We start from the raw sequence: 24,346 nt of genomic DNA, 5'->3' as shown, positions 1-24,346 counted from the left end.
AGAGCACCTTCTCTGGGTTGCAGGCTCAGATTCCCGAACTTCTCTCTGATTGGATCAACTGGGGTCATTTGTGTACCCCCGAACCAATCACCAGTCAGGTGGCTGTGCGGCTGTGATAGGTCAAACCCAGTCATGTGACCTCCCTGGGACCGGAAATGCCTGACCCGAATTCCCTGGCAGGGGGAGGTCTAATGAACAGGGCCAAACCCTGCAGAAGGACAAGGCTTTCTGCGGAGCGGAATAACCACCCCATGCCACTCCATCCCAGGGAAGATAAACTCACTAGCAAGAAATGAAAAAGGAAGACATTGTGGTCTTTCCATTGTACTGTGTAGAGCCCTAATTAAGGCCTTGAATTATCCTAACACGGTTCCCTCTGGAAAACACTTTCTTAATGAATCCTTACTGATGTCAGAACAATTTTGACTAAATGTGTTTATCCATAAATGTTCCCTGGATTCTGAATGTGGCATCTCACTTGAAAAAATGGAGTCCCACAGTCAAAGCAATTAAAAATGATTCCAATCTTTATTAAGTTATCCCTAAGAATATTAAAAGAGGTCTCATTTGTAACCCCCAAGATCACTCTCTAAATCCTTTCTACAGTCTTCTAGTGTTTCATGTCTTTTATACCCTACAGTTCCCAGAGTACTCTTTTTCTCACTCAGCACCCTCTAAACTTACCCACCAGGGCACTCGTACTGGGTCAGCACTTTCCGTCCATCCACCACCATCGTTAATTTCTCTCCAATAAGTATTGGCCCTACCTTTTCCTCCGCCTCCCCCCAACAGATTATTTGAAAGCATATAATAGGGGGAGCAGTTGGATAACGTTGAATTGTCAACCAGAACTTTCTTATCCTGCCAGGGGAAGAATGAGGGTGTGACTACTAATACATAATTTGTCAATTTTTCCTTATTACTTCCATACATAGGCAGTCAAACGTCTCTGGGGGTCAAAATATTAGTCAGATCATGGTAGTGCGTTCAAAACAGCTGCTTATCAAGATTGAAAGAGGCCTGTGTTCCTAAGAAAGAGAATCTGATTACCACCCCCATGATGGATGGGGGTGGTTCTCGAAGAAAGGGGGTCATTGTGAGTTGGACTTAGACAAGGCCTGAAAAGGTATCCTCTCCTACAGTAGGCCACCTTAGAAAGGAGAGAAGGCAGAGAGAACGGGGGCAACGAGAAAGGCCATTAGTCATTGGGATAATGGCATTGGCATCATAATGTCCCCCTATAGATGGCCACACCCTAATCCTTAGAACCTGTGACTGTGTTACCTTATATGGCAAAAGGGGTCTTGCAGGCACTGGGACTTGCCTGGATTAGTAGGGGTGGGCCCAGTCTAGTCACCTCAGCCCTCACAAGCAAAGAACTTTCTGCAGGTGAAAAAGATGTGGCAGAAGGGGCTGTCAGAGAAACTGCAGATGTGAGGTGTCAATGCCCCATCACTGACTCTGAAATGAAGGGTCATGTGCAAGGACCCAAGAGACTTCTAGGCACTAAGGGTGGACACCAGCTGACAACCAGCAAGGAAATGGGGCCTTCTGTCAAATATCTGCAAGGAACTGGGTTCTACCAACAACTTGCGTGGGCTTGGAAGCCGATTCTTCCTTATACCTTATACCTTCCTTATACCTTCCTTATTGGTATACCTTCCAACACCCTATAAGGGCCCGGGCATTGACACTTTGATTTCAGCCTTATGAAACCCAAGCAGAGAACACAGCTGGGCCACCCAGACTTCTGACCTACGGAACTGTGAGCTAATAGATATGTATTGTCTGAAGCTGCTGAGTTTTCGATAACTTGTTATGTCAATAACAGAAAACTAATATAGTCATTTACGAAAATTAGGAATTTAGCTCCTGGAAGATAGGGCATATTTCTTAATATTATGTGTCCCTTTTCAAGGAGTGTTACAAATAAATGAATGAAAGAATGAATAGGGCAAGGATGGTGACACACTGATCCTTCTATCTGTCCTCCCCACATAGCTGTGTTTTGGGTTGACATGAACTGAATAAATAAATCATACATTTAGGTGCCACAGCGTGAGAAGGGCCTACACAGAGCTAGAAGAGAACTGAATGCCTCCTGAGATCACGGTGGGAATCATGGACAATTCACAGGGCAGAGACTCACAGTTAAGGGTGATGTACGCCCCAACACATTGGCTCCAGCCTTCTCTTACGCAGCCTAGAATTTTCATCTAGATCATCGTTTTTATTTTTCCCACCTGATTCATCCATCAGAAATGGTTGATTCTTCAGTACACTGAAGTTGAAGCCAACACTCTGGAGGTTACAGCACACTGATAACATGATGTGCAGATTGATGGGACCATTTATAAACCATATATATAGAAAGTATTACTCACTCAGAGTAAACACTAAAGTCCTTACAGTGGCCTGCAAGGTCCTGCCCAATCTGAACATCCTCCAAGACCTCCAGAGCCTTGTTTCCCTCTGCACTTCGCTCCACTGACTCCCAGCCAGCCATGTGCCACCTCAGGGCCTTTGCACTGGCTGTGCTTGTCTGAATGCTCTTCCCCCAGATACCTGTGTAGCTTGGTCCCTTACTTCCTTTAAGACTTTGGTCCAGTGACACCTTTTCTGCAAGGCCAGTCCTGCCGCACCCTGTTAAGAATTGCCATTTCTTCTTCACACCCTGAACCCTCTTACCTTGTTCTTTTTTCTCCTTAACACCTACACCCTCCGACCAACTACGTCCTATGTCCTCTGACCACTTATTTTGTATGCTGCTTATTATTTGTCTTTCTCCTCTGAAATGTCAACTCCATCTAGGGCAGGGATTTTCGTCCACTTTGCTCAGCAATTCTCGCCAACACCTGGAATGGGGCCCAGCACATAGGAGGTGTGTAATAAATATTTGTTGAGCAACTTATGCTGCAAAATTTGCTTAATACATGTATTCATTCAAAAGTAAACTTTATTACCATGGTGGGAAACTTAACGGCAAATTACAGGTTTGTGAATTTCTGGCCAGCTGCAGAGTTTGAATTTGAACTTAGCAAAAAGTTCCTGCCTATTTTAAAATTTGTGACTCTAATATATTTATTTATTTTTAAAAACATCTTTATTGGAGTATAATTGCTTTACAATGTTGTGTTAGTTTCTGCTGTATAACAAAGTGAATCAGCTATATGTATACATATATCCCCATATCCCCTCCCTCTTGCGTCTCCCTCCCACCCTCCCCATCCCACCCCTCTAGGTGGTCACAAAGCACCTAGCTGGTCTCCCTGTGCTATGCGGCTGCTTCCCACTAGCTATCAATTTTACATTTGGTAGTGTATATATGTCCATGCCACTCTCTCACTTCGTCCCAGCTTACCCTTCTGCTCCCCGTGTCCTCAAGTCCATTCTCTACATCTGCATCTTTAGTCCGGTCTTGCCCGTAGGTTATCAGAACATTTTTTTTTTTTTAGATTCCATATATATGTGTTAGTATAGGGTATTTGTTTTTCTCTTTCTGACTTACTTCACTCTGTATGACAGACTCTAGGTCCATCCACCTCACTACAAATAACTCAATTTCCTTTCTTTTCATGGCTGAGTAATATTTCATTGTATATATGTGCCACATCTTCTTTATCCATCTGTCGACGGACACTTAGGTTGCTTCCATGTCCTGGACACTTAGGTTGCTTCCATGTCCTGGCTATTGTAAAGGGTGCTGCAATAAACATTGTGGTACATGACTTTCTTTGAATGATGGTTTTCTCAGGATATATGACCAGTAGTGGGATTGCTGGGTTGTATGCTAGTTCTATTTTTAGTTTTTTAAGGAACCTCCATACTCTTCTCCATAGTGGCTGTATCAATTTACATTCCCACCAACAGTGCAAGAGGGTTCCCTTTTCTCCACACCCTCTCCAGCATTTATTGTTTGTAGATTTTTTGATGATGGCCATTCTGACTGGTGTGAGGTGATACCTCATTGTAGTTTTGATTTGCATTTCTCTAATGATTAGTGATGTTGAGCATCCTTTTATGTGTTTGTTGGCAATCTATATGTCTACTTTGGAGAAATGTCTATTTAGGTCTTCTGCCCATTTCTGGATTGGGTTGTTTGTTTTTTTGGTATTGAGCTGCATGTACTACTTGTATATTTTGGAGATTAGTCCTTTGTCAGTTGCTTCATTTGCAAATATTTTCTCCCATTCTGAGGGTTGTCTTTTTGTCTTGTTTATGGTTTCCTTTGCTGTGCAAAAGCTTTTAAGTTTCATTAGGTCCCATTTATTTATTTTTGTTTTTATTTCCATTTCTCTAGGAGGTGGGTCTAAAAGGATCTTGCTGTGATTTATGTCATGGAGTGTTCTGCCTATGTTTTCCTCTAAGAATTTTATAGTGTCTGGCCTTACATTTAGGTCTTTAAACCATTTTGAGTTTATTTTTGTGTGTTATGTTAGGGAATGTTCTAATTTCATTCTTTACATGTAGCTGTCCAGTTTTGCCAGCACCACTTATTGAAGAGGCTGTCTTTTCTCCATTGTATATTCTTGCCTCCTTTATCAAAGATAAGGTGACCGTATGTGCGTGGGTTTATCTCTGGGCTTTCTATCCTGTTCCATTGATCTATATTTCTCTTTTTGCACCAGTATCATATTGTCTTGATTACTGTAGCTTTGTAGTATAGTCTGAAGTCAGGAAGCCTGATTCCTCCAGCTCCATTTTTCTTTCTCAGGATTGCTTTGGCTATTCGGAGTCTTTTGTGTTTCCACATAAACTGTGAAATTTTTTGTTCTAGTTCTGTACAAAATGCCATTGGTAGTTTGATAGGGATTACATCGAATCTGTAGATTGCGTTGGGTAGTAGAGTCATTTTCACAATGTTGATTCTTCCAATTCAAGAACATGGTATATCTCTCCATCTGTTTGTATCATCTTTAATTTCTTTCATCAGTGTTTTATAGTTTTCTCCATACAGGTCTTTTGTCTTCTTAGGTAGGTTTATTCCTAGGTATTTTATTCTTTTTGTTGCAGTGGTAAATGGGAGTGTTTCCTTAATTTCTCTTTCAGACTTTTCATTAGTGTAAAAGAATGCAAGAGATTTCTGTGCATTAATTTTGTATCCTGCTACTTTACCAAATTCATTGATTAGCTCTAGTAGTTTTCAGGTAGCATCTTTAGGATTCTCTATGTATAGTATCATGTCATCTGCAAACAGTGACAGCTTTACTTCTTCTTTTCCAATTTGGATTCCTTTTATTTATTTATTTTTTTCTTCTCTGATTGCTGTGGCTAAAACTTGCAAAACTTTGTTGAATAAAAGTGGTGAGAGTGGGCAACCTTGTCTTGTTCCTGATCTTAGGGGAAATGGTTTCAGTTTTTCACCATTGAGAATGATGTTGGCTGTGGGTTTGTCATACATGGCCTTTATTATGTTAAGGTAAGTTCCCTCTATGCCTACTTTCTGGAAGGTTTTTATCATAAATGGGTGTTGAATTTTGTCAAAAGCTTTTTCTGCATCTATTGAGATGATCTCCTTCAATTTGTTAATATGGTTTATCACATCAATTGATTTGCGTATATTGAAGAATCCTTGCATTCCTGGAATAAACCCCACTTTATCATGGTGTATGATCTTTTAATATGCTGTTGGATTCTGTTTGCTAGTATTTTGTTGAGGATTTTTGCCTCTATGTTCATCAGTGATATTGGCCTCTGGTTTTCTTTTCTTGCGACATCTTTGTCTGGTTTTGGTATCTGGGTGATGGTGGCCTCATAGAATGAGTTTGAGAGTGTTCCTTTCTCTGCAATTTTGTGGAAGAGTTTGAGAAGGATGGGTGTTATCTCTTCTCTAAATGTTTGATAGAATTCACCTGTGGAGCCATCTGGTCCTGGGCTTTTGTTGTTGGAAGATTTTTAACCACAGTTTCAATTTCAGTGCTTGTAATTGGTTTGTTTATATTTTCTATTTCTTCCTGGTTCAGTCTTGGAAGGTTGTGCTTTTCTAAGAATTTGTCCATTTCTTCCAGGTTGTCCATTTTATTGGCATATAGTTGGTTGTAGTAATCTCTCATGACCCTGTGTATTTCTGCAGTGTCTGTTGTTACTTCTCCTTTTTCACTTCTAATTCTATTGATTTGAGTCTTTTTCCTTTTTTTCTTGATGAATGTGGCTAATGGTTTATCAATTTTGTTTATCTTCTCAAAGAACCAGCTTTTAGTTTTATTGATCTTTGCTATCATTTCCTTCACTTCTTTTTCATTTATTTCTGATCTGATCTTTATGATTTCTTTCCTTCTGCTAACTTTGGGGTTTCTTTGTTTTTTTTTTAACATCTTTATTGGATACTTGGGGTTTTTTTGTTCTTCTTTCTCTAATTGCTTTAGGTGTAAGGTTAGGTTGTTTACTTGAGATGTTTCTTGTTTCATAAGGTAGGATTGTATTGCTATAAACTTCCCTCTTAGAACTGCTTTTGCTGCATCCCATAGGTTTTGGGTTGTCGTGTTTTCATTGTCATTTGTTTCCAGGTATTTTTTTATTTCCTCTTTTATTTCTTCAGTGATCTCTTGGTTATTTAGTAGTGTATTGTTTAGCCTCCATGTGTTTGTATTTTTTACAGTTTTTTCTCCCTGTAATTGATATCTACTCTTATAGCGTTGTGGCCGGAAAAGATACCTGATACGATTTCAATTTTCTTAAATTTACCAAGGCTTGATTTGTGACCCAAGATATGATCTATCCTGGGGAATGTTCCACGAGCACTTGAGAAGAAAGTGTATTCTGATGTTTTTGGATGGAATGTCCTATAAATATCAATTAAGTCCATCTTGTCTAATGTGTTATTTGAAGATTGTGTTTCCTTATTTATTTTCATTTTGGATGACCTGTCCATTGGTGAAAGTGGGGTGTTAAAGTCCCCTAATATTATTGTGTTACTGTCGATTTCCCCTTTTATGGCTGTTAGCGTTTGCCTTATGTACTGAGATGCTCCTATGTTGGGTGCATAAATATCTCTAATTGTTATATCTTCTTCTTGGATTGATCCCTTGGTCATTATGTAGTGTCCTTCTTTGTCTCTTGTAATAGTCTTTATTTTAAAGTCTATTTCATCTGATATGAGAATTGCTACTCCAGCTTTCTTTTGATTTCCATTTGCATGGAATATCTTTTTCCATTCCTTCACTTTCTGTCTGTATGTGTCCCTAGGTCTGAAGTGGGTCTCTTGTAGACAGCATATATATGGGTCTTGTTTTCATATCCATTCAGCCAGTCTATGTCTTTTGGTTGGAGCATTTAATCCATTTACATTTAAGGTAATTATCAACATGTATGTTTCGATTACCATTTTCTTAATTGTTTAGGGTTTGTTTTTGTAGGTCTTTTCCTTCTCTCATGTTTCCCGCCTAGCGAAGTTCCTTTAGCATTTGTTGTAAAGCTGTTTTGGTGGTGCTGAATTCTCTTAGCTTTTGCTTGTCTGTAAAGGTTTTAATTTCTCCATCAAATCTGAATGAGATCCTTGCTGGGTAGAGTAATCTTGGTTATGGTCTTTTCCCTATCATCACTTTAAATATGTCCTGCCACTCCCTTCTGGCTTGCAGAGCTCCTGCTGAAAGATCAGCTGTTAACCTTATGGGGATTCCCTTGTATGTTAATTGTTGGTTTTCCCTTGCTACTTTTAATATTTTTTCTTTGTATTTAATTTTTGATAGGTTGATTAATATGTGTCTTGGCATGTTTCTCCTTGGATTTATCCTGTATGGGACTCTCTGTGCTTCCTGGACTTGATTGAGTATTTCCTTTCTCATATTAGGCAAGTTTTCAACTATAATCACTTCAAATATTTTCTCAGTCCCTTTCTTTTTCTCTTCTTCTTCTGGGGCCCCTATAATTTAAATGTTGTTGTGTTTAATATTGTCCCAGAGGTCTTTGAGACTGTCCTCAATTCCTTTTATTCTTTTTTTCTTTATTCTGCTCTGCGGTAGTTATTTCCACTATTTTATCTTCCAGGTCACTTATCCATTCTTATGCCTCAGTTATTCTGCTATTGATTCCTTCTAGAGAATTTTTAATTTCATTTATTGTGTAATTCATCATTGTTTGTTTGCTCTTTAGTTCTTCTAGGTCCTCGTTAAACGTTTCTTGTATTTTCTCCATTCTAATTCCAAGATTTTGTATCATCTTTACTATCATTACTCTGAATTCGTTTTCAGGTAGACTGCCTATTTCCTCTTCATTTGTTAGGTCTGGTGGGTTTTTACTTTGCTCCTTCATCTGCCACGTGTTTCTCTAGCTTCCCATTTTGCTTAACTTACTGTGTTTGGGGTCTCTTTTACACAGGCTGCAGGTTCGTAGTTCCCGTTGTTTTTGGTGTCTGCCCCCAGTGGGTAAGGTTGGTTCAGTGGGCCGTGTAGGCTTCCTGGTGGAGGGGACTGGTGCCTGTGTTCTGGTGGATGAGGCTGGATCTTGTCTTTCTGGTGGGCAGGTCCACGTCTGGTGGTGTGTTTTGGGGTGTCTGTGGACTTGTTATGATTTTAGGCAGCCTCTCTGCTAATGGGTGGGGTTGTGTTCCTGTCTTACTAGTTGTTTGCCATAGGGCGTCCAGCACCGTAGTTGCTGGTCGTTGAGTGGAGCTGGGTGTTGGTGTTGAGATGGAGCTCTGGGAGGTTTTCGCCGTTTGATGTTTCGTGGGGCCGGGAGGGCTCTGGTGGTCCAGTGTCGTGAACTGGGTTCTACCACCTCCGAGGCTCAGGCCTGATGCTCGGCCGGAGCACCAAGACCCTGTGGGCCACATGGCTTTGTGCCTCTTCACCTCTTCTCCCACCTTTTGGGGTCCAGTCTTGCTCAGCTGTTCATGGCCCAGGCGGCGGGGATCGGGGGTGCTGGCCGAACAATCTCTGTCAGCCTGAGTCTCTTTTAAAAGGGAAAGATAGCAGCTGGAGTGTGGCAGACAGTCCTCCACGGCTTCCCGCACCCCAGGCTTGGGCAGTATCCGTAGCAGCAGCCGCTGCCACCACCACCTCCTAGGCCGAGAAACAATCAGTTAACTTATTTTTATTTGACTTAAGGAAATACTAGGGGACATTTAAAAAATCCATTCAAATTCAGGCCTCTAAAAAATGATTGTCGGCCTTCCCTGGTGGCGCCGTGGTTAAGAATCCGCCTGCCAGTGCAGGGGACACGGGTTCGAGCCCTGGTATGGGAAGATCCCACATGCCGCGGAACAACTAAGCCCGTGTGCCACAACTACTAGAGCCTGCAAGACACAACTACTGGGCCCGCGAGCTACAGCTACTGAGCCCGCGCACCTAGAGCCTGTGCTCCACACAAGAGAAGCCCCCGCAATGAGAAGCCCGCGCACCACAACAAAGAGTAGCCTCCACTCGCCACAACTAGAGAAAGTCCGCACGCAGCAACAAAGACCCAACGCAGCCAAAAATAAATAAATAAACTTATATTAAAAAAAAAAAAAAAGACTGTCAATTGACCACAGGATTGTTTGCTCTGTCAGTTGAAGACCGTGTTAGAATTCACTTTGTCTTCTCCTGACCCAGATACAGAATGTACATTTAAATGAAGATGAATCTTTTAAGGTATTTGGAAATGCAATAGCCTTGTTTAATTTATCATTATGCAAAGTTTAGAAACAGGCTACCCTTTTTTTTTTTTGCGGTACGCGGGCCTCTCACTGCTGTGGCCTCTCCCGTTGCGGAGCACAGGCTCCGGACGCGCAGGCTCAGCGGCCGTGGCTCACGGGCCCAGCCGCTCCGTAGCACGTGGGATCTTCCCGGACCGGGGCACGAACCCGTGTCCCCTGCATCGGCAGGCGGACTCTCAACCACTGCGCCACCAGGGAAGCCCCCTAGGCTACCCTTTTAAAGATGGGACTGAATACATTATCTGGAAACAGCCTTATGATGTCACATATTGTCTTAATCTCCTACTGCTGCTCTAACAAATTACCACTATATTAGTGACATAAAACAACACAAATTTATTATCTTACAGTCATAGGGGCCAGATGTCTCACTGAGCTAAAATCAGCCTTTTCTGGAGGCTCTTCCCTTTTCCAGCTCCTAGAGGTACCCATGCTCCTTGACTCACGGCCCCTTGCTTCATCTTCAAAGCCAGCAGTGTAGCATCGTTCTGACCTTTCTTCCATTATCACATGTTTTACTCTGAACACAGCCTGTGCTCCACTTTGTAGGACTCCTGTGATCAGACGAGGCCCATCTAGATGGCCTCTGCACTCAAGGTCCATTCCATTAATCATACCTACCAAGTCCCATCTGCCATGGAAGATAACATAGTCACAACAGGCTCCTGGGATTAGAGCACGGACATCTCTGGGGGCCATTTTTCTGCCTACGACACATACTCTTGGCTTATTTTTCAGAGAATTATTTAATGTATTCGCTTATGTGACTGGAAAGGAAACAGGATGACATACTCCACAGATCATGACTCATGACTTCTGTTTTAGCATTGATATTATCCAAGAGAAAAAAAAAACACTTGAAATGCTATCATCAGATCACTTCTGAGGAGACACTCTTTGAGCTACGAAGCTGAAATGGCACATGGGGATCAAAGAGATACACATATCCCTGATAATCAGGAAAAGCAAACCAAAACTACAATTCAACACTATTTTCCCAACTTCTAGGGAAAATAGAAAATTTTGACCTAGCAATTTGACCTAGCAATTTGACCTAGCAATTTGACCTAGCAAAATCCCTTTGACCTAGCAATTCCTCTTGAGGAATCTAAATTTCCATGACTGGAATCCCCTGGCGGTCCAGCAGTTAGGACTCTGTGCTTTCACTGCTGGGGGCCCGGGTTCGATCCTTGGTCAGGGAACTATGATCCTGCAAGCCACGAGCATGGCCTTAATTAACTAATCAATTAAAATTCCATAACAACATTAGCCCCACGATGTAAATAGATATGTTTAAGGATATTAACTGCTGCATTGTTTTAGTGGGAAAAAAGCTTCAAAACAAATGACTATTGGTAGCGGAAGATCTGAACAACTTGGGATTCACCAGTGTAGTGACTATTACGTAAGAAGACAGAGTCCTGCTGCTTCACCGGCCTCCATCTAAGTGAGGTGTATACATTCAGGCAGTCCTGACATGTGCTGTAGGCACTGGCAGAAGAAAGCAGTCATCACACTGCCTTAAGCTTGAACCCCAGGTCTGATCCGTTCTACCAAAGCATACTGTGAATTCATGTATTTCATAAACCCTGTGCTATGGGTTGAATTGTGTCTGCCCCAGAAAGATACACCTAACCCCTGTACCTGTGAATATGACCTTATTTGAAAATTGGGTTTTTGCAGATGTGATCAAGTTAAGAGGAGGCCGAGGACGGGTCCTCATCTTATAAGAAGAGGAGATTAGGACACAGACACACACGGAGGCATGGACACAGGAAGAATGCTATGTGATGTCAGAGGAAGCATTGCAGTTTTATCTGCAAACTGAGGGGCCCCAAAGATGCCAGCAGACCTGCACCTGCAGCCAAGAGAAGGGCCTGGAAAAGATTCTCCCCGAGAGGCTCCAGAGATCATGGCCCTGCCGTGAAGACCTTAATTTCAGACTTCCAGAACAGTGAGAGACTAAATTTATGTTATTTTAAGTCACCCAGTTGGTGGTAGTTTGTTATAGCAGCCCTAGGAAACCAGTACACCCTGGAATTATCTTATAAATAGCACAGGGATGCTATATTAGTGATTACTCTGTCTTATAAGAGTTAGTTTGTGCAAAGGAAGTATTCAAAATGTACCACAATTTTTTGAGTTATTTGTAGTGAGGTGGACGGACCTAGAGTCTGTCATAGAGAGTGAAGTAAGTCAGAAAGAGAAAAACAAACACTGTATGCTAACACATATATATGGAATCTAAAAAAACAGTACAGATGAACCTAGTGGCAGGGCAGAAATAAAGATGCAGACATAGAGAACGGACTTGAGGACACAGAGGGGAAAGGGGAAGCTGGGATGAAGTGAGAGAGTGGCATGGACATATACACACTACCAAATGCAAAATAGGTAGCTAGTGGGAAGCAGCCGCATAGCACAGGGAGATCAGCTCGGTGCTTTGTGACCACCTAGAGGGGTGGGATAGGGAGGGTAGGAGGGAGACGCAAGAGGGAGGGGATATGGGGATATATGTATACATATAGCTGATTCTCTTTGTTATACAGCAGAAACTAACACACCATTGTAAAGCAATTATACTCCAATAAAGATATTTTTTAAAAGTACCACAATTTTTGAAACCCTGAAAAAATATACATATTGAAATTTGAGATATATATACTGTTAAATCTATACTCGAAAACAAATAGAGTGGAATTTTTCATCCACACTTAAAATTATACACCTATATATCCACATGTATAAATATCTATCTATAGATACAGATACTGTACAGATGCTATACTATGTATATATATATTACAGTTGACCCTTGAACAATGCAGAGGTTAGGCGTGCCCACCCTCCACGAAGGCAAAAATCCACGTATAACTTACATAATCCTCTGTGTCCGTGGTTCCTCCTAATCTGTGGATTGAACCAACTACGGATCATGTAGTACTGCATTTTTCTTTTATTAATTTATCTATCTTTGGCTGCGTTGGGTCTTTGTTGCTGCGCGTGGGCTTTCTCTAGTTGCAGCGAGCGAGGCTACTCTTCATTGCGCTGCCAGGGCTTCTCACTGCGGTGGCTTCTCTTGTTGCGGAGCACGGGCTCTAGGTACATGGGCTTCAGTAGTTGTGGCTCGTGGGCTCAGTAGTTGTGGGCTCTAGAGTGCAGGCTCAGTAGTTGTGGTTCACTGGCTTAGATGCTCCACGGCGTGTGGGATCTTCCCAGACCAGGGCTCGAACCCTTGTCCCCTGCATTGGCAGGTGGATTCTTGATTTGCAATGTTGTGTTATGTCTACTGGACAGCAAAGTGATTCAGTTATACATGTACTGAATACTGAATACTTTTTCATATCCTTTTCCAATCTGGCTTATCACAGGATATTGACTATAGTTCCATGTGTTATACAGTAGGACCTTGTGGTTTATCTATCTCATGTATAATAGTTTGCATCTGCTAACCCCAGACTCCCAATCCACCCCTCCCCCTCCCCCTCCCCCTTGGCAACCACAAGTGTGTTCTCTAGGTCTGTGAGTCTGTTTCTGTTTGGTAGATACGTTCACGTGCGTCGTACTTCAGATTCCACGTATAAGTGATATCATATGGTTGCAATTTTTACTGTTGAAAAAAATTTGTGTATGAGTGGACCCACGCAGCTCAAACCCCTGTTGTCCAAGGGTCAGCTGTATATAGCTACTAGGTATCTCTCTACCTACATCTGGAAGTAAATATAAATACCTAGAGATCTAGATAGATACACAGACAGATGGACAGATAGATAGATGGGTAGATAGGCCTAAAATGTCCAGGCCTGTCTCAACCTCTGAGAAGCCCTGTTATACCCTACTATATAATTCTGTTTTCTTATGGCATTTCCTAGCCTCTTTCCTCAGACTACGCCCTCCTAAAGTGACCTGGGACACAGGATAAAAGCCTCTTTCACAGAGAGGGCTCTGGCCTACTGTGGACTGCCAACAGGCAGCTTCTAAAGTTCTTCTTGCTAAAAAGAAACAACCGTTGTTCCTGACACAAGAGGCCCCTTGCACTCCTGCGGAGACCCTGAGTTTACACAGAAATACAGCCAAGTGTGAGCCCCTCCTGTGCTCTCTGAGCTGGTGCCCTCCAGCTGCACGTCTCCTGGCAGCCTCGGCCTCAGTGCCTCTGCCCTGCCCTCCCCACCACCCCCTCAGCCCCGAATTCTCTTCCCTCCAACACCTGTGTGGCTCCTTCCCTCACCTGCATGTCTCTGCTCAAATGTCACCATCTTAGGGGAGGGCTGTTGGTCACCCTGCCTCACTGTCGCCCCCTGCCTCTGGCATCTGTATCTTCTTTACTTGCTGTGTTTCTCCCCTGAGCAATGATCACTCATCTCACCTACATGGCCAGTCCATGTCTTGTTCTTCCTTCAAGGACGAAAGATCCGTGAGCCCAGGACCCTGTGGGTCTGCTTTGTTCGCTGCCCCCGTCCTCAGGGAGTGCCTGGGCCCTCGAGGTGCTCTGTAAACATCAACTGAATGAATTAATGAATCTGTATTTTTTTGTCACTGTGTCTCAGACTCACTCAACGAGAGGTTGTGAATTCAGACATCTCAGGGTTCAGGCAGGTCAGTGAGTAGAGCAGGCTGGGTGTCAGATGACAAGTGACCAATAGCAAATGACACCAGGTCTCAAGTCGGAGACATGATGGGGAATGTTGGGGTCCGAGGCAAATGGCAGTGTCTGCCCCAGCCGTGCGGGGCAGCGGTATTTACCTCCAGACAGCGTGGCGATGCAAGAAATCAGGTCCAGTGCTTTCCAGTCTAGATGTTCAACAGAAACCAGGTATCTGGATTTTTACAGGAAATATCCTCACTTTTTGTGTTAGTTATCTAACACTGCAGAGCAAATTACCCTAGAAGTTAATAGCTTGAAGCAACAATGCACGGTATTATCTCACACAGTTTCCAGGAATTCAGGAGTGGTTTAACTGCGGGGTTCTGACTCAGGGCTCAAGAAATTGCAGGTAAGACATAGGCCTGAGTGGGGCTGGCAGATCCACTTCCCTGATACTCCCTCACAGGCCAGCAAGCTCCTACTGGCTCTTTGCAGGGGGCATCAGCTCCTTGTTCCATGAATCTGTCCATAGGGCTGTGCCTGTCCTCACCGTATGGGGACCGGCTTCCAGAATGAGTGACCTCAGAGAGCAAGGTGGAAGCCGCAGAGCCTCAATGACTTAGATTCAGAAGTCACACTGTCCATTGTGACACCCTCCATTGGTTAGAAGTGAGTCACTACACGCAGCCCATGCTCCAGGAGAGGAGAATTAAGCTCAAGTTTTTGAGGGGAGACATATCAAAGAATTGTGGACTCGTTTTAAAATCATCACTTTTTTTTTTTTTTTTGGCCGCGATGCGCGGCTTGTGGGATCTCAGTGCCCCTACCAGCAATTGAACCCGGGCCGTGGCAGTGAAAGCCCGGAATCCTAAGCTCTAGGCCACCAGGGAACTCCCCGAACCATCACATTTAAAAACGCCGGCAAGTAGTTCAGATATAAAGCGCGCTGCTCTTCCCCAACCAGTGTAGGACAAACGACAGCTCTGAAGGCTGGATGCGTTCAGGGACCGTCAAAGCATACCGTCTGCACCATTCTGTGGGATCAAAGGGCCATATGGCAATAATATATGCAATCCTCACCCTTTTGATTTTAAGGAAGACAATTTCTGTGCTAACGCTAAGAAGTAGCACGTGATCTGTGCATCTCACCCTGAAGGGTGAGAAGGAGCTAATCACGCAAAGATGTGGAGGAAGAGCATTTTAGGCAGAAGGACCAGTAACTGCAAAGGCCCTGGGGCAGGAATGAACTTGGCCGAGGAAAGATTCAGAAAGGTTTGTGTGGTTACAGCAGAATTACACGGAGAGAGACCTGAGATGGGGCAGAGAGATAGGTACAACATAGGTCATGTAGGACCTGGCTGGCCTTGGGTTTCAGTTATCTGAGTGTGATAGATAGGAAAGCATTGCAGGGGTTAAGAGGGGAGAAGGATGGTCTGATATGTTTTCAGAAGATCACTCTGTGCCTCCCGATAAGATGCACTGAGAAGGACATAGCATCACTTCTGGGGTGTCCCGACCCAAACTGCATACCCTGAATCTAGTCCTGAGGAAATATGAGACACGTCCAAATGGAGGGACCTTCTACAAAGCAATGGGCCTATGAAATACTCAGCAAAACGGTCCAGGCTATGAAAGACAAAGAGGAAGGTACTGTCCTGGATTCAAAGAGACTAGACAGAAAGAGAAAGACAAATACCATAGGATATCACTTATATATGGAATCTAAAATATGACACAAATGAACATATCTACGGAACAGAAACAGACTCACGGACATAGAGAACAGACTGGTGGTTGCCAAGCGGGAGGAGGTTGGGGGAGGGATGGAGTGGGAGGTTGGGGTCAGTAGATGTAAGCTTTTATATACAGAATGGATAAACAACAAGGTCCAACTGGGGCATTCCCTGGCAGTCCAGTGGTTAGGACTCCACACTTTCACTGCCAAGGGCCCAGGTTCGATCCCTGGTTGGGGAACTATAATTCCACAAGCCATGTGGTGCGGCCCAAAACAAAAAAATGGTCCAACTGTATAGCACAGAGAGGTCCAGTGGTTGAGGCTCTGCACTTCCACTGCAGGGAGCGCAGGTTCCACCCCTAGTTGGGGGTACTAAGATCCTGCATGCCTCGAGGCGCGGCCAGAAAAGAAAAAAAAAAGAAGAATGTATATGTGGGGCTTCCCTGGGGGCGCAGTGGTTAAGAATTCACCTGCCAATGCAGGGGACATGGGTTCGAGCCCTGGCCCGGGAAGATCCCACATGCTGCGGAGCAACTAAGCCCGTGAACCACAACTACTGAGCCTGCGCTCTAGAGCCCATGTGCTACAACTACTGAGCCCATGCGCCACAACTACTGAAGCCTGTGTGCCTAGAGCCCGTGCTCTGCAACAAGAAAAGCCATCACAATGAGAAGCCCACACATAGCAACGAAGAGTAGCCCCTGCTCGCTGCAACTAGAGAAAAGCCCTCGCGCAGCAATGAAGACCCAACGCAGCCAAAAATAAATAAATATTTAAAAAGAAAAAGAATGTATATGTGTATAACTGAATCACTTTGCTGCACAGCAGAAACTAACACAACATTGTAAATAAACTATACTTCAATTAAAAAAAAAAGAGTTAGGGACTAGCAGGACAGGTCAACGTAACGTGTAATCCTGGAGGATCCTGCACCAGATAAGGGCAGGAGGGAGAAAACTGCCAATTAAGTCCTGTACATTTGATAATTCGATATTCGATAACATTCGATATTCGATAACAATATGAATTTCCCAATTTTGGTAAGTGTGCCGCGATTATGTAACAGAATGTCCTGAGGTTTTAAGCAGTACACACAGAGGGGTGTCCTGTTTGCTATTTAGTCTCAACCATTGCAGTGGGAAAAAAATCATATCTATATATATGATCTACAGAAAAATGTATGTACGATATATATACTGTGACACAGCAAGCTAGGACGGTAAAGACAAATGATCAAGTAAATAATGTTAACGTTTGGGGAAATCAAAGGTAATGGATGCTGAAATTCCTTGTACGATTTTTGCAACATTTTTTTAAACTACAGGTTAAGCATCGGCTTGCAATCCACACTGGATGCCAGAGACAAGTAAGTACCTCTCTAAACTGCAAACGAACCAATCACCCAGGAGCTCTGTCTAGAGCAGCTAGTACTCTTGGTTTGGTATACATCCCCTTAGCATTTTTGCCGGAAGAAAAATGCTATAAAATGCTATAGCATTTTATAGCTATAAAATGCTATAAAAATGCTATAAACGTGTTCTCACCACCCAGAATTATATAATGGTTAATAGGCTGTCATATTTGCTTCAAATCACCTTTTAGAAAAAGAGAAGCAGACATCGCAGATAAAGTTACAATCTTCGTTGACCTCTCACCGTTCCATCAGAATCCTTTTCACCATTTCTTGAAGCGACAGCCATCAGAACTCAGTCTATATACTTGCACTCAATTTTTAAAAACCTACATTCAAGGACTAATATGGTTTCTGTGTATTTGTAAAAAACATAAGCAGTGTTATACTATATGTATAACCTCTATAAAGTTATGTATAGACTGTATAAAGCTATTATCACATCTTCCTTGAACTTGCTTCTTTTTTCTCAACGTGAGCCTTTTGAGATCTACCCAACCCTGCTGATTAGATGAGCTTCATTCTTTTTAAATGCTGTACAGTAAGTCCATAGTCTAGATAATAGATTTTATTTATAAATTTCCCTGATGGACATTTATGTAAGTTTAATCTTTTGCTATTATAAATAATGTTGCAGTGATCATTGTGATATTTGTCTTCTTGGGCATATGTGTGAATTGAACTCCAGGGCATCTCCCTAGAAATGGAACTATAAAGGTCATAAGTCATGGACACTTATGTGTTTTATGTTTCTACCTTCCCAAGTGGCCAAACCAGTTTACACTCCCACCAGCGGCATCGAGGTTGGCTTGGTGTTTGCCTGAGGGTCCTTAGGGACCCTCGGACCTGAGTTCCCAGCGGGCAGGTTCTCAGATCTGTTGTGCCCAATTTGCATCACTTGGGTTCCCAGCAGACTTGTCTGCAAGTGTGCTCAGGACTAGGTAGCTAACTCCTTGTCATTTTGGGTTCTCTTTGCTCTGGGAGGACTCCCCATGGTGGCATCTTTCCCAGGGAACTTGACTCTCCTGATGGGGCCATTAGCTGTCTGCTCTTGCTGCCAGCCGTGGATGCTTGCTTGGGGAGAGGGGCCACCATATGAGTTTAAGAATCCGTGGCTGTTCAGACAAATGCCCCAAACTGGCCTTCTATATTTAGGATGTGTGTGAGTTTGGAGGACTGCCTTCGGCCAACATCTTTGCTGAAAGCCAATGAAGGATAATAACCCACACTTGTCGAGCTGGAGGTGTACCTCATTTTCCATCTTTGACAATACTGAGAGGAGGCTGTGCCCCAGGAGAATGTAAGTTCTATGCGTGAACAGTTCTTGTCTGGACCCTTGACCCTGGAACCTAAATACTCATGGATTGCATCCCTGGTTTGTCACTAAGATGAGAAGAGCTGCCACGGTTGGAAACACTAAATTTCATCATCCTGTTTGCAGAATTAGGGCCACAAAGGCTGCCGACCACTTAGATGCTCTAAGAATAAGGTGGCCGTCTTTCCAGGGTGGGAAAAGCATCGGTCTCTGCTTCCTTTACTTCCCAGAAGGTCCTGACCGAGACGCGGGCGCGGGGAAAGGGCCGGAGGGAAGGGCGGGTAGGGAGGCCCGCACCCCAACATGGCGCCCGCCCCGGGCCCGCCGTGCCGTGTTTGTACGCAGGGGCAGGGCCTTTGTGTGGGCCACCCCGCGAGTTTCCCGCCCAAGGGGGCCTCGGCCCTCTCCTTCCACTTCTGTTCCCGCGGTGGCAGCTGGGCGCGCCTCGTCGCCGTCGGCGCATGCGCGCGCGGGAACCCGCCCTCCGGGCTGGCGCACGTGGTCCCGCGGGCCGGCGTGCGTGCGCGCGACCGCCTAGCCTCCCGCTCCCGGCGCGCCGCGAACCTCTCCCTATGCGCCAGGTCAACGGGCACAGCCGCCGGAGCCGGGGCGGCGTGCGTGCGCGTGCGCGAGGGGTCACGTGGGAGCGACGCAGCGCCGTTGCCCCGCCCTCCCTCGGCGCGCGCCGGCGTCGGCTGCGTCTCCGGGCATTTGAATTGCGCTTCCGCCATCTTTCCAGCCCTCAGTCAGACGGGCTCGGAGACTCTTCTGGAAGGTAGTGGAGCTGGGGCGGGGGCTGCGGTGCCGGGGCGGGGGCGGGGATCGGGGCGTCCCAGCGGCGGCGGGAGGCGGCCGTGAGGCGGTGGCTGCGTGGGGACCCCGGGCTCCGGGAGGAGGACCTTCCTTCCTATCTGGCCGCGAGGGCGCCGGGACCCGAGCCGCGGTGGGCCGGGCGGGCGGCCGGGGCGGAGGGGAGGCCGGGCGGCCGGGCCGCGGGGCTGCAGGAGAGATCCGGCCGGGGCGGCCGGGCGGAGGGCCGGGGGGTGGCCGGGGCGGCCCGGGCTGGCCGCGGGCCGTGACCGGGCGCTTTCCGCGCCGGGGCCTCGGCGCCGAGCGGGCGCGAGCCGGGCCCCGGCGGCCGGGGGAGCCGAGCCGGGGAGCAGCGCCTCGCCGCCATCGCCGTCGCGCGCCCTCGCGGCCCCCGCGCGCGCGTGTGCGTGTGTGTGTCGGGGTGGGGGTGGGGTGCGGGCTGCCGGGCTCCGGGGTGGAGGCCTTTGTGGGCCCGGGCACGTGGGGCGGGTCCGGCCATGCGGCCTCACTTCTTTCTCCTTTGCCCGCAGTAGCATCGCGATGGCTGCGCAAGGAGAGCCCCAAGTGCAGTTCAAGGTGGGTATCCGAGGGGGTCGGGAGGAAGGGCGGCCCTAGGAACGGGGGCCCCGCGTCCGGACGGCCTTAACGGCGGGCTCTGCTTCGTGACCGCGGCCGGGTGCCGTTGGCCCGCCTCGCCGGCCAGCGTGCTGGTGCTGCGGCAGTGCCTTCGGTCCCCTGACAACGGCGGGGGGAAGAGGCGGGGGGAGGGGGCGAGCCCCGCCCTGCGCGCGGGGAAGCTGGGCTCGGAGCTCCGCCGCTTCGGGTCATTCGTGAGATGGGACGGGGCTGCTGTCTTAAGATGCTTTGTCTTAGGTGTGCTCAGGGGGCATGTAGGGTACTTCCCTGTGAGACGGCGGTCCAGAGCACCGGGACAGTCTCACAGTCCCGAGGTCCTGAGACCCGTTCCGGTGTTTACTTCAAAGATGTGTTTCCCAACAGCTCGTATTGGTTGGTGACGGCGGTACTGGGAAAACTACATTTGTGAAACGCCATCTGACTGGTGAATTTGAGAAGAAGTATGTAGGTACGTGGGGGAAACGATGTGTGAAAACGTGTGGGAGACGGATGAGGTCACTGACTAACTTTCCACGCTTATGTTCCAGCCACCTTGGGCGTTGAGGTCCATCCCCTTGTGTTCCATACCAACAGAGGACCCATTAAGTTCAACGTATGGGATACAGCTGGCCAGGAGAAATTTGGTGGACTGAGAGATGGCTATTACATCCAAGGTAGGTATCTGCCTCGTAACCGGCCGCCTTCGAGAGGATTTGTAGCTTCCCGTCCAAGGCTGCTTACAGGTCATCAGGTCTGTCCCGGCAGACACGTGCCTCATGCTGACTGGCCATTGCGCGATGCGCTTCGGTTCAGGAGGTGGGCTGGCTCCTGAGAGCTGACCCTCGGTCGGAGGGGAGGAGATCCTGTGAAGGTTGTCTGGTGCCATTTGATTGCATGCTTGCGTCACCGTAGGCACTGTTTTGAAAGAGGTGATGCGATGTATGTTGAGGCTCTTAATTTAAAAACTGGAAGCAACAGACAAGGTGTTGCTGCAGCCCCAGTATTTGAAAACTTAGGTTTGGGTATATATTTTGGTGGTAGTCGATGATCATTTCTTCTGCACTCCATTAAAAAGGTAGTAAACAGTTTGACCAGATCCTGGACCAGAGGCACTAGGCTTTCTATCTTATAAAATGTGGTATAAGACCAGCAGGTTTCTTTTTAATTTCACTAGGTCTTGCAGAATATTTTTTTCAGAGTGCTTGATTTTAAAAGTGCAAAGGAAACAAATGCTTCTCATTATACCCAGCAAAAAGATGAACAAAGAAAATGCTCAATGTAAGACTTTCTCTTCCCATGAAAATCGGACTTTTAAATAATACTGTGTATTAAAATGATTTGAGATTTTTGGAATTGGTAGAGATCTTGAAAATGAGTAGAGAAACGTGGCTGACCTGGAGTTAGGCCTGAGACTGTGAGTCCATAGTTCTTAGCATGTTTCATCCATGTAGCAGATTCTTAGGCCGACACTAATCTACTGTAAATGCTCCTTTCAGCCCAGTGTGCTATCATAATGTTTGATGTAACATCGAGGGTTACTTACAAGAACGTGCCCAACTGGCATAGAGATCTGGTACGCGTGTGTGAGAACATCCCCATCGTGCTGTGTGGCAACAAAGTGGATATTAAGGACAGAAAGGTTAAGGCAAAGTCGATTGTCTTCCACCGAAAGAAGAATCTTCAGGTATGGTTCTTAGAACTTACTGGATTTATGATCCTTAGGTAAATCATGAGTCCATTAAAGTGCTTCACCAACATCTTTGATGTGTGGGTTTTTAAAATTAATTTTACCTCTCATTTAAACAGTACTATGACATCTCCGCCAAAAGTAACTACAATTTTGAAAAGCCCTTCCTCTGGCTTGCTAGAAAACTGATCGGAGACCCTAACTTGGAGTTCGTCGCCATGCCTGCTCTCGCCCCGCCAGAGGTGGTCATGGACCCAGCGTTGGCAGCGCAGTACGAGCACGATCTAGAGGTACGGTGTGTGCGGCTCGGTAGTGAATGCTTCTAGGTTCCTAGTGGTTTTCACCTGGAGCGTGACAACGTTTTCGTCTCTGTGTCTAGGTTGCTCAGACAACTGCCCTCCCGGATGAAGATGATGACCTGTGAGAAAAGTGAAGCTGGAGCCCAGCGTCAGAAGTCTAGTTTTATAGGCAACTGTCCTGTGATGTCAGTGGTGCAGCGTGTTTGCCACTTTATTATATAGCTAAGCAGAACATGTGCTTAATGTTTGGTATGCTGAAGGAGATGAATGGGCTTTGGAGTGAATGTGGCAGTTAAAAAAAAAAAAAAACTTCATTTTTTTGGACCTGCATATTTAGGTGTTTTGGAACACAGTTCTTTCCTCCTTAAGTTTCAAATATAAGACTGCTACAGTCACATCACAATATTCAGTGGTGGAATCTTGTTTGTTACTGTCATTCCCATTCCTTTTCGTTTAGAATCAGAATAAAGTTGTATTTCAAATATCTAAGCAAATGAACTCATCCCTCGTTTAAATGAGCATTTTAAAACCACTAACAGGGAAAATTGTGCCATGTTAGTATCTGAATTGCCTTTGCTATTACTACTTAATTTGAAGTCTGTTAGGTTAAATTCTTCTAATTTTCTGTACATGTGAATCATTTCACACAAATGAAATGACAGGTCAACAGTATTGTATTCGGTAAGTCGTTAAGAGGTGTAAATACTGTCAATGCAGTCAGGCTAAAATAATACCTACCCCACCTGTCTTTTGGCCTAGGTAGTTTCACACCTAGGGAAGAGCTTGTTTGAGATTTGTGTGACCTGTCAGAATAAAAGTGGTACCTGTTTTAGACGTTTCAAATAGAGATCTTAAGAATTATAGTTGCTTTTATGGCAAAAGTAACCATGTTCTAATGTAGAGCTTCTCAAAGTCTGATGAAACCATACAGATGGTTGCGGGAACTTGAGGGACGTCTCATCTGTTAAAAATGAATATAAATTGTGCGTTTACTTGCCTTTTGTTTCAGCGTTAACATGTTTAACGTAAAGTTGGTATGCTAGGAAGATGTTCACGTTTACCTGCTGTTGTCAAGTACTCCCAAGCTTTAAAGATGTCAAAGATTAAGGATTTCATTGGACACATCACAGCTTTGGTGGTTTTTCTCCCCACAAAGAATTTTTGTGGGCGGTGCAGGGACACAGCAGGATGCTGCAACAGAAAAGTAGGGCTTAGATTGGCTTAGTGAAGTGAAACAAGACTGCCAAAGTCTCAATAGGTTAACCCCTTATGTTCGTATGGTTTCCACATGTAAACATGAATTGAGTCCGTCTTGCCTGAGTTTGATCCCATCGACACCATACTGTAGCAATTAGAAGTCAAAATAAGAGCTGTTTTGCTCATGTAAGTACTACTGTACTATAGTGCAGTTTACCAAAGTTCTTTAGGTGTCCAGTTATCCTTAAATGATTACTTTCCTACCTAAAAAGGTAGGGAAGGATCACGTCAGTATGTGGAGAACTGAAATATAAAGGGTAAAATTGGATGCGTTTTAATTTGTTAAAATATTGAATAAATATTAATAGATTCACTTACAGATTTGAATTGCTGTATATGCTATGCTATATTCAGAACCAGACTTTAACAGATGTGAAGTTTCTTCCCACGATCAGGATGAGATAACTTACACGAAGGGTATGTGTGTGTAACCTCATGTAGAATGACAAATACGCTGAATCTTAAATGTAACACTTAAATCTTGCAAGCTACGTGGAGGTGGGAGAGAATTTACGTCATTCGTCGGAAGAAAAAAATTGCCAAATACATTGCTTCTACTTTGCCTGGATTTTCTGAATCATCTGGTGTTCAGTTATCTTGCGGGGAATGCGTTTCTGTCTCTTTTATACAAATGGGGACGTTTTCCCCTCAGTTTGAAATCTGGTCTCTAACACGGGGGAACCTTCAGTTGAAAGCCAAGCTAGAAATGGCTTCTAAGAACAGAATTGGTCGGAGTAGAAGCACACAGTGATTTTGAAGACAGTCTCATGATGTGCCCCGGCCAAGTTTTAAGACCCCACAGAATGGGTCTTTGGTCCCATCGGTCTCAATACCTAGGAAAGGGCAGAGATGGCCGAAAACGCATTGAACTTGTAAGACCAGTTGCCTGGCTGATCGTGTGCACCAGGTGGTGAGAATTTCTGGTCCCTTTTGTAAAAGCATCACTTGAAGAAATTGTGTCTGACTCGGGAGTCGTGCCTCGGAGACGAGTGACATTA

General features: G+C 45.1%; 1 protein-coding gene across 2 annotated transcripts; it reads left to right on the top strand.

Annotated features, from left to right (window-relative positions):
- The first annotated feature begins 19,360 nt into the window (after positions 1-19,360).
- RAN (RAN, member RAS oncogene family) lies at positions 19,361-23,907 on the top strand. Of its 2 annotated transcripts, none has more exons than XM_082667639.1 (7): positions 19,361-19,455; positions 20,021-20,066; positions 20,490-20,574; positions 20,654-20,779; positions 21,602-21,789; positions 21,912-22,082; positions 22,172-23,907. In XM_082667639.1, exons 2-7 carry the CDS (start codon positions 20,031-20,033, stop codon positions 22,214-22,216), a joined length of 651 nt encoding a protein of 216 aa, XP_082523765.1. In that variant the 5' UTR covers positions 19,361-19,455; positions 20,021-20,030; the 3' UTR covers positions 22,217-23,907. The 2 variants fall into 2 exon arrangements, with proteins under 2 accessions (XP_082523765.1, XP_082523766.1); XM_082667640.1 differs by having other exon boundaries at positions 19,396-19,455; positions 20,024-20,066.
- The last annotated feature ends 439 nt before the right edge of the window (positions 23,908-24,346 follow it).

Source organism: Grampus griseus, assembly GCF_964374135.1.
Source record: "Grampus griseus genome assembly, chromosome: 12".
Taxonomy (NCBI): Eukaryota; Metazoa; Chordata; class Mammalia; order Artiodactyla; family Delphinidae; genus Grampus; species Grampus griseus.
This window is presented reverse-complemented; position numbering and strand designations above follow the sequence as displayed.

Bases quoted from the DNA above. Each gene is read 5' to 3' on its own strand.
- RAN (XM_082667639.1), top strand. From the start codon at position 20,031: ATGGCTGCGCAAGGAGAGCCCCAAGTGCAGTTCAAG. The intron at 20,780-21,601 runs GTAGGTATCTGC...TGCTCCTTTCAG, and splicing joins AGATGGCTATTACATCCAAG to CCCAGTGTGCTATCATAATG. The intron at 22,083-22,171 runs GTACGGTGTGTG...CTCTGTGTCTAG, and splicing joins AGTACGAGCACGATCTAGAG to GTTGCTCAGACAACTGCCCT.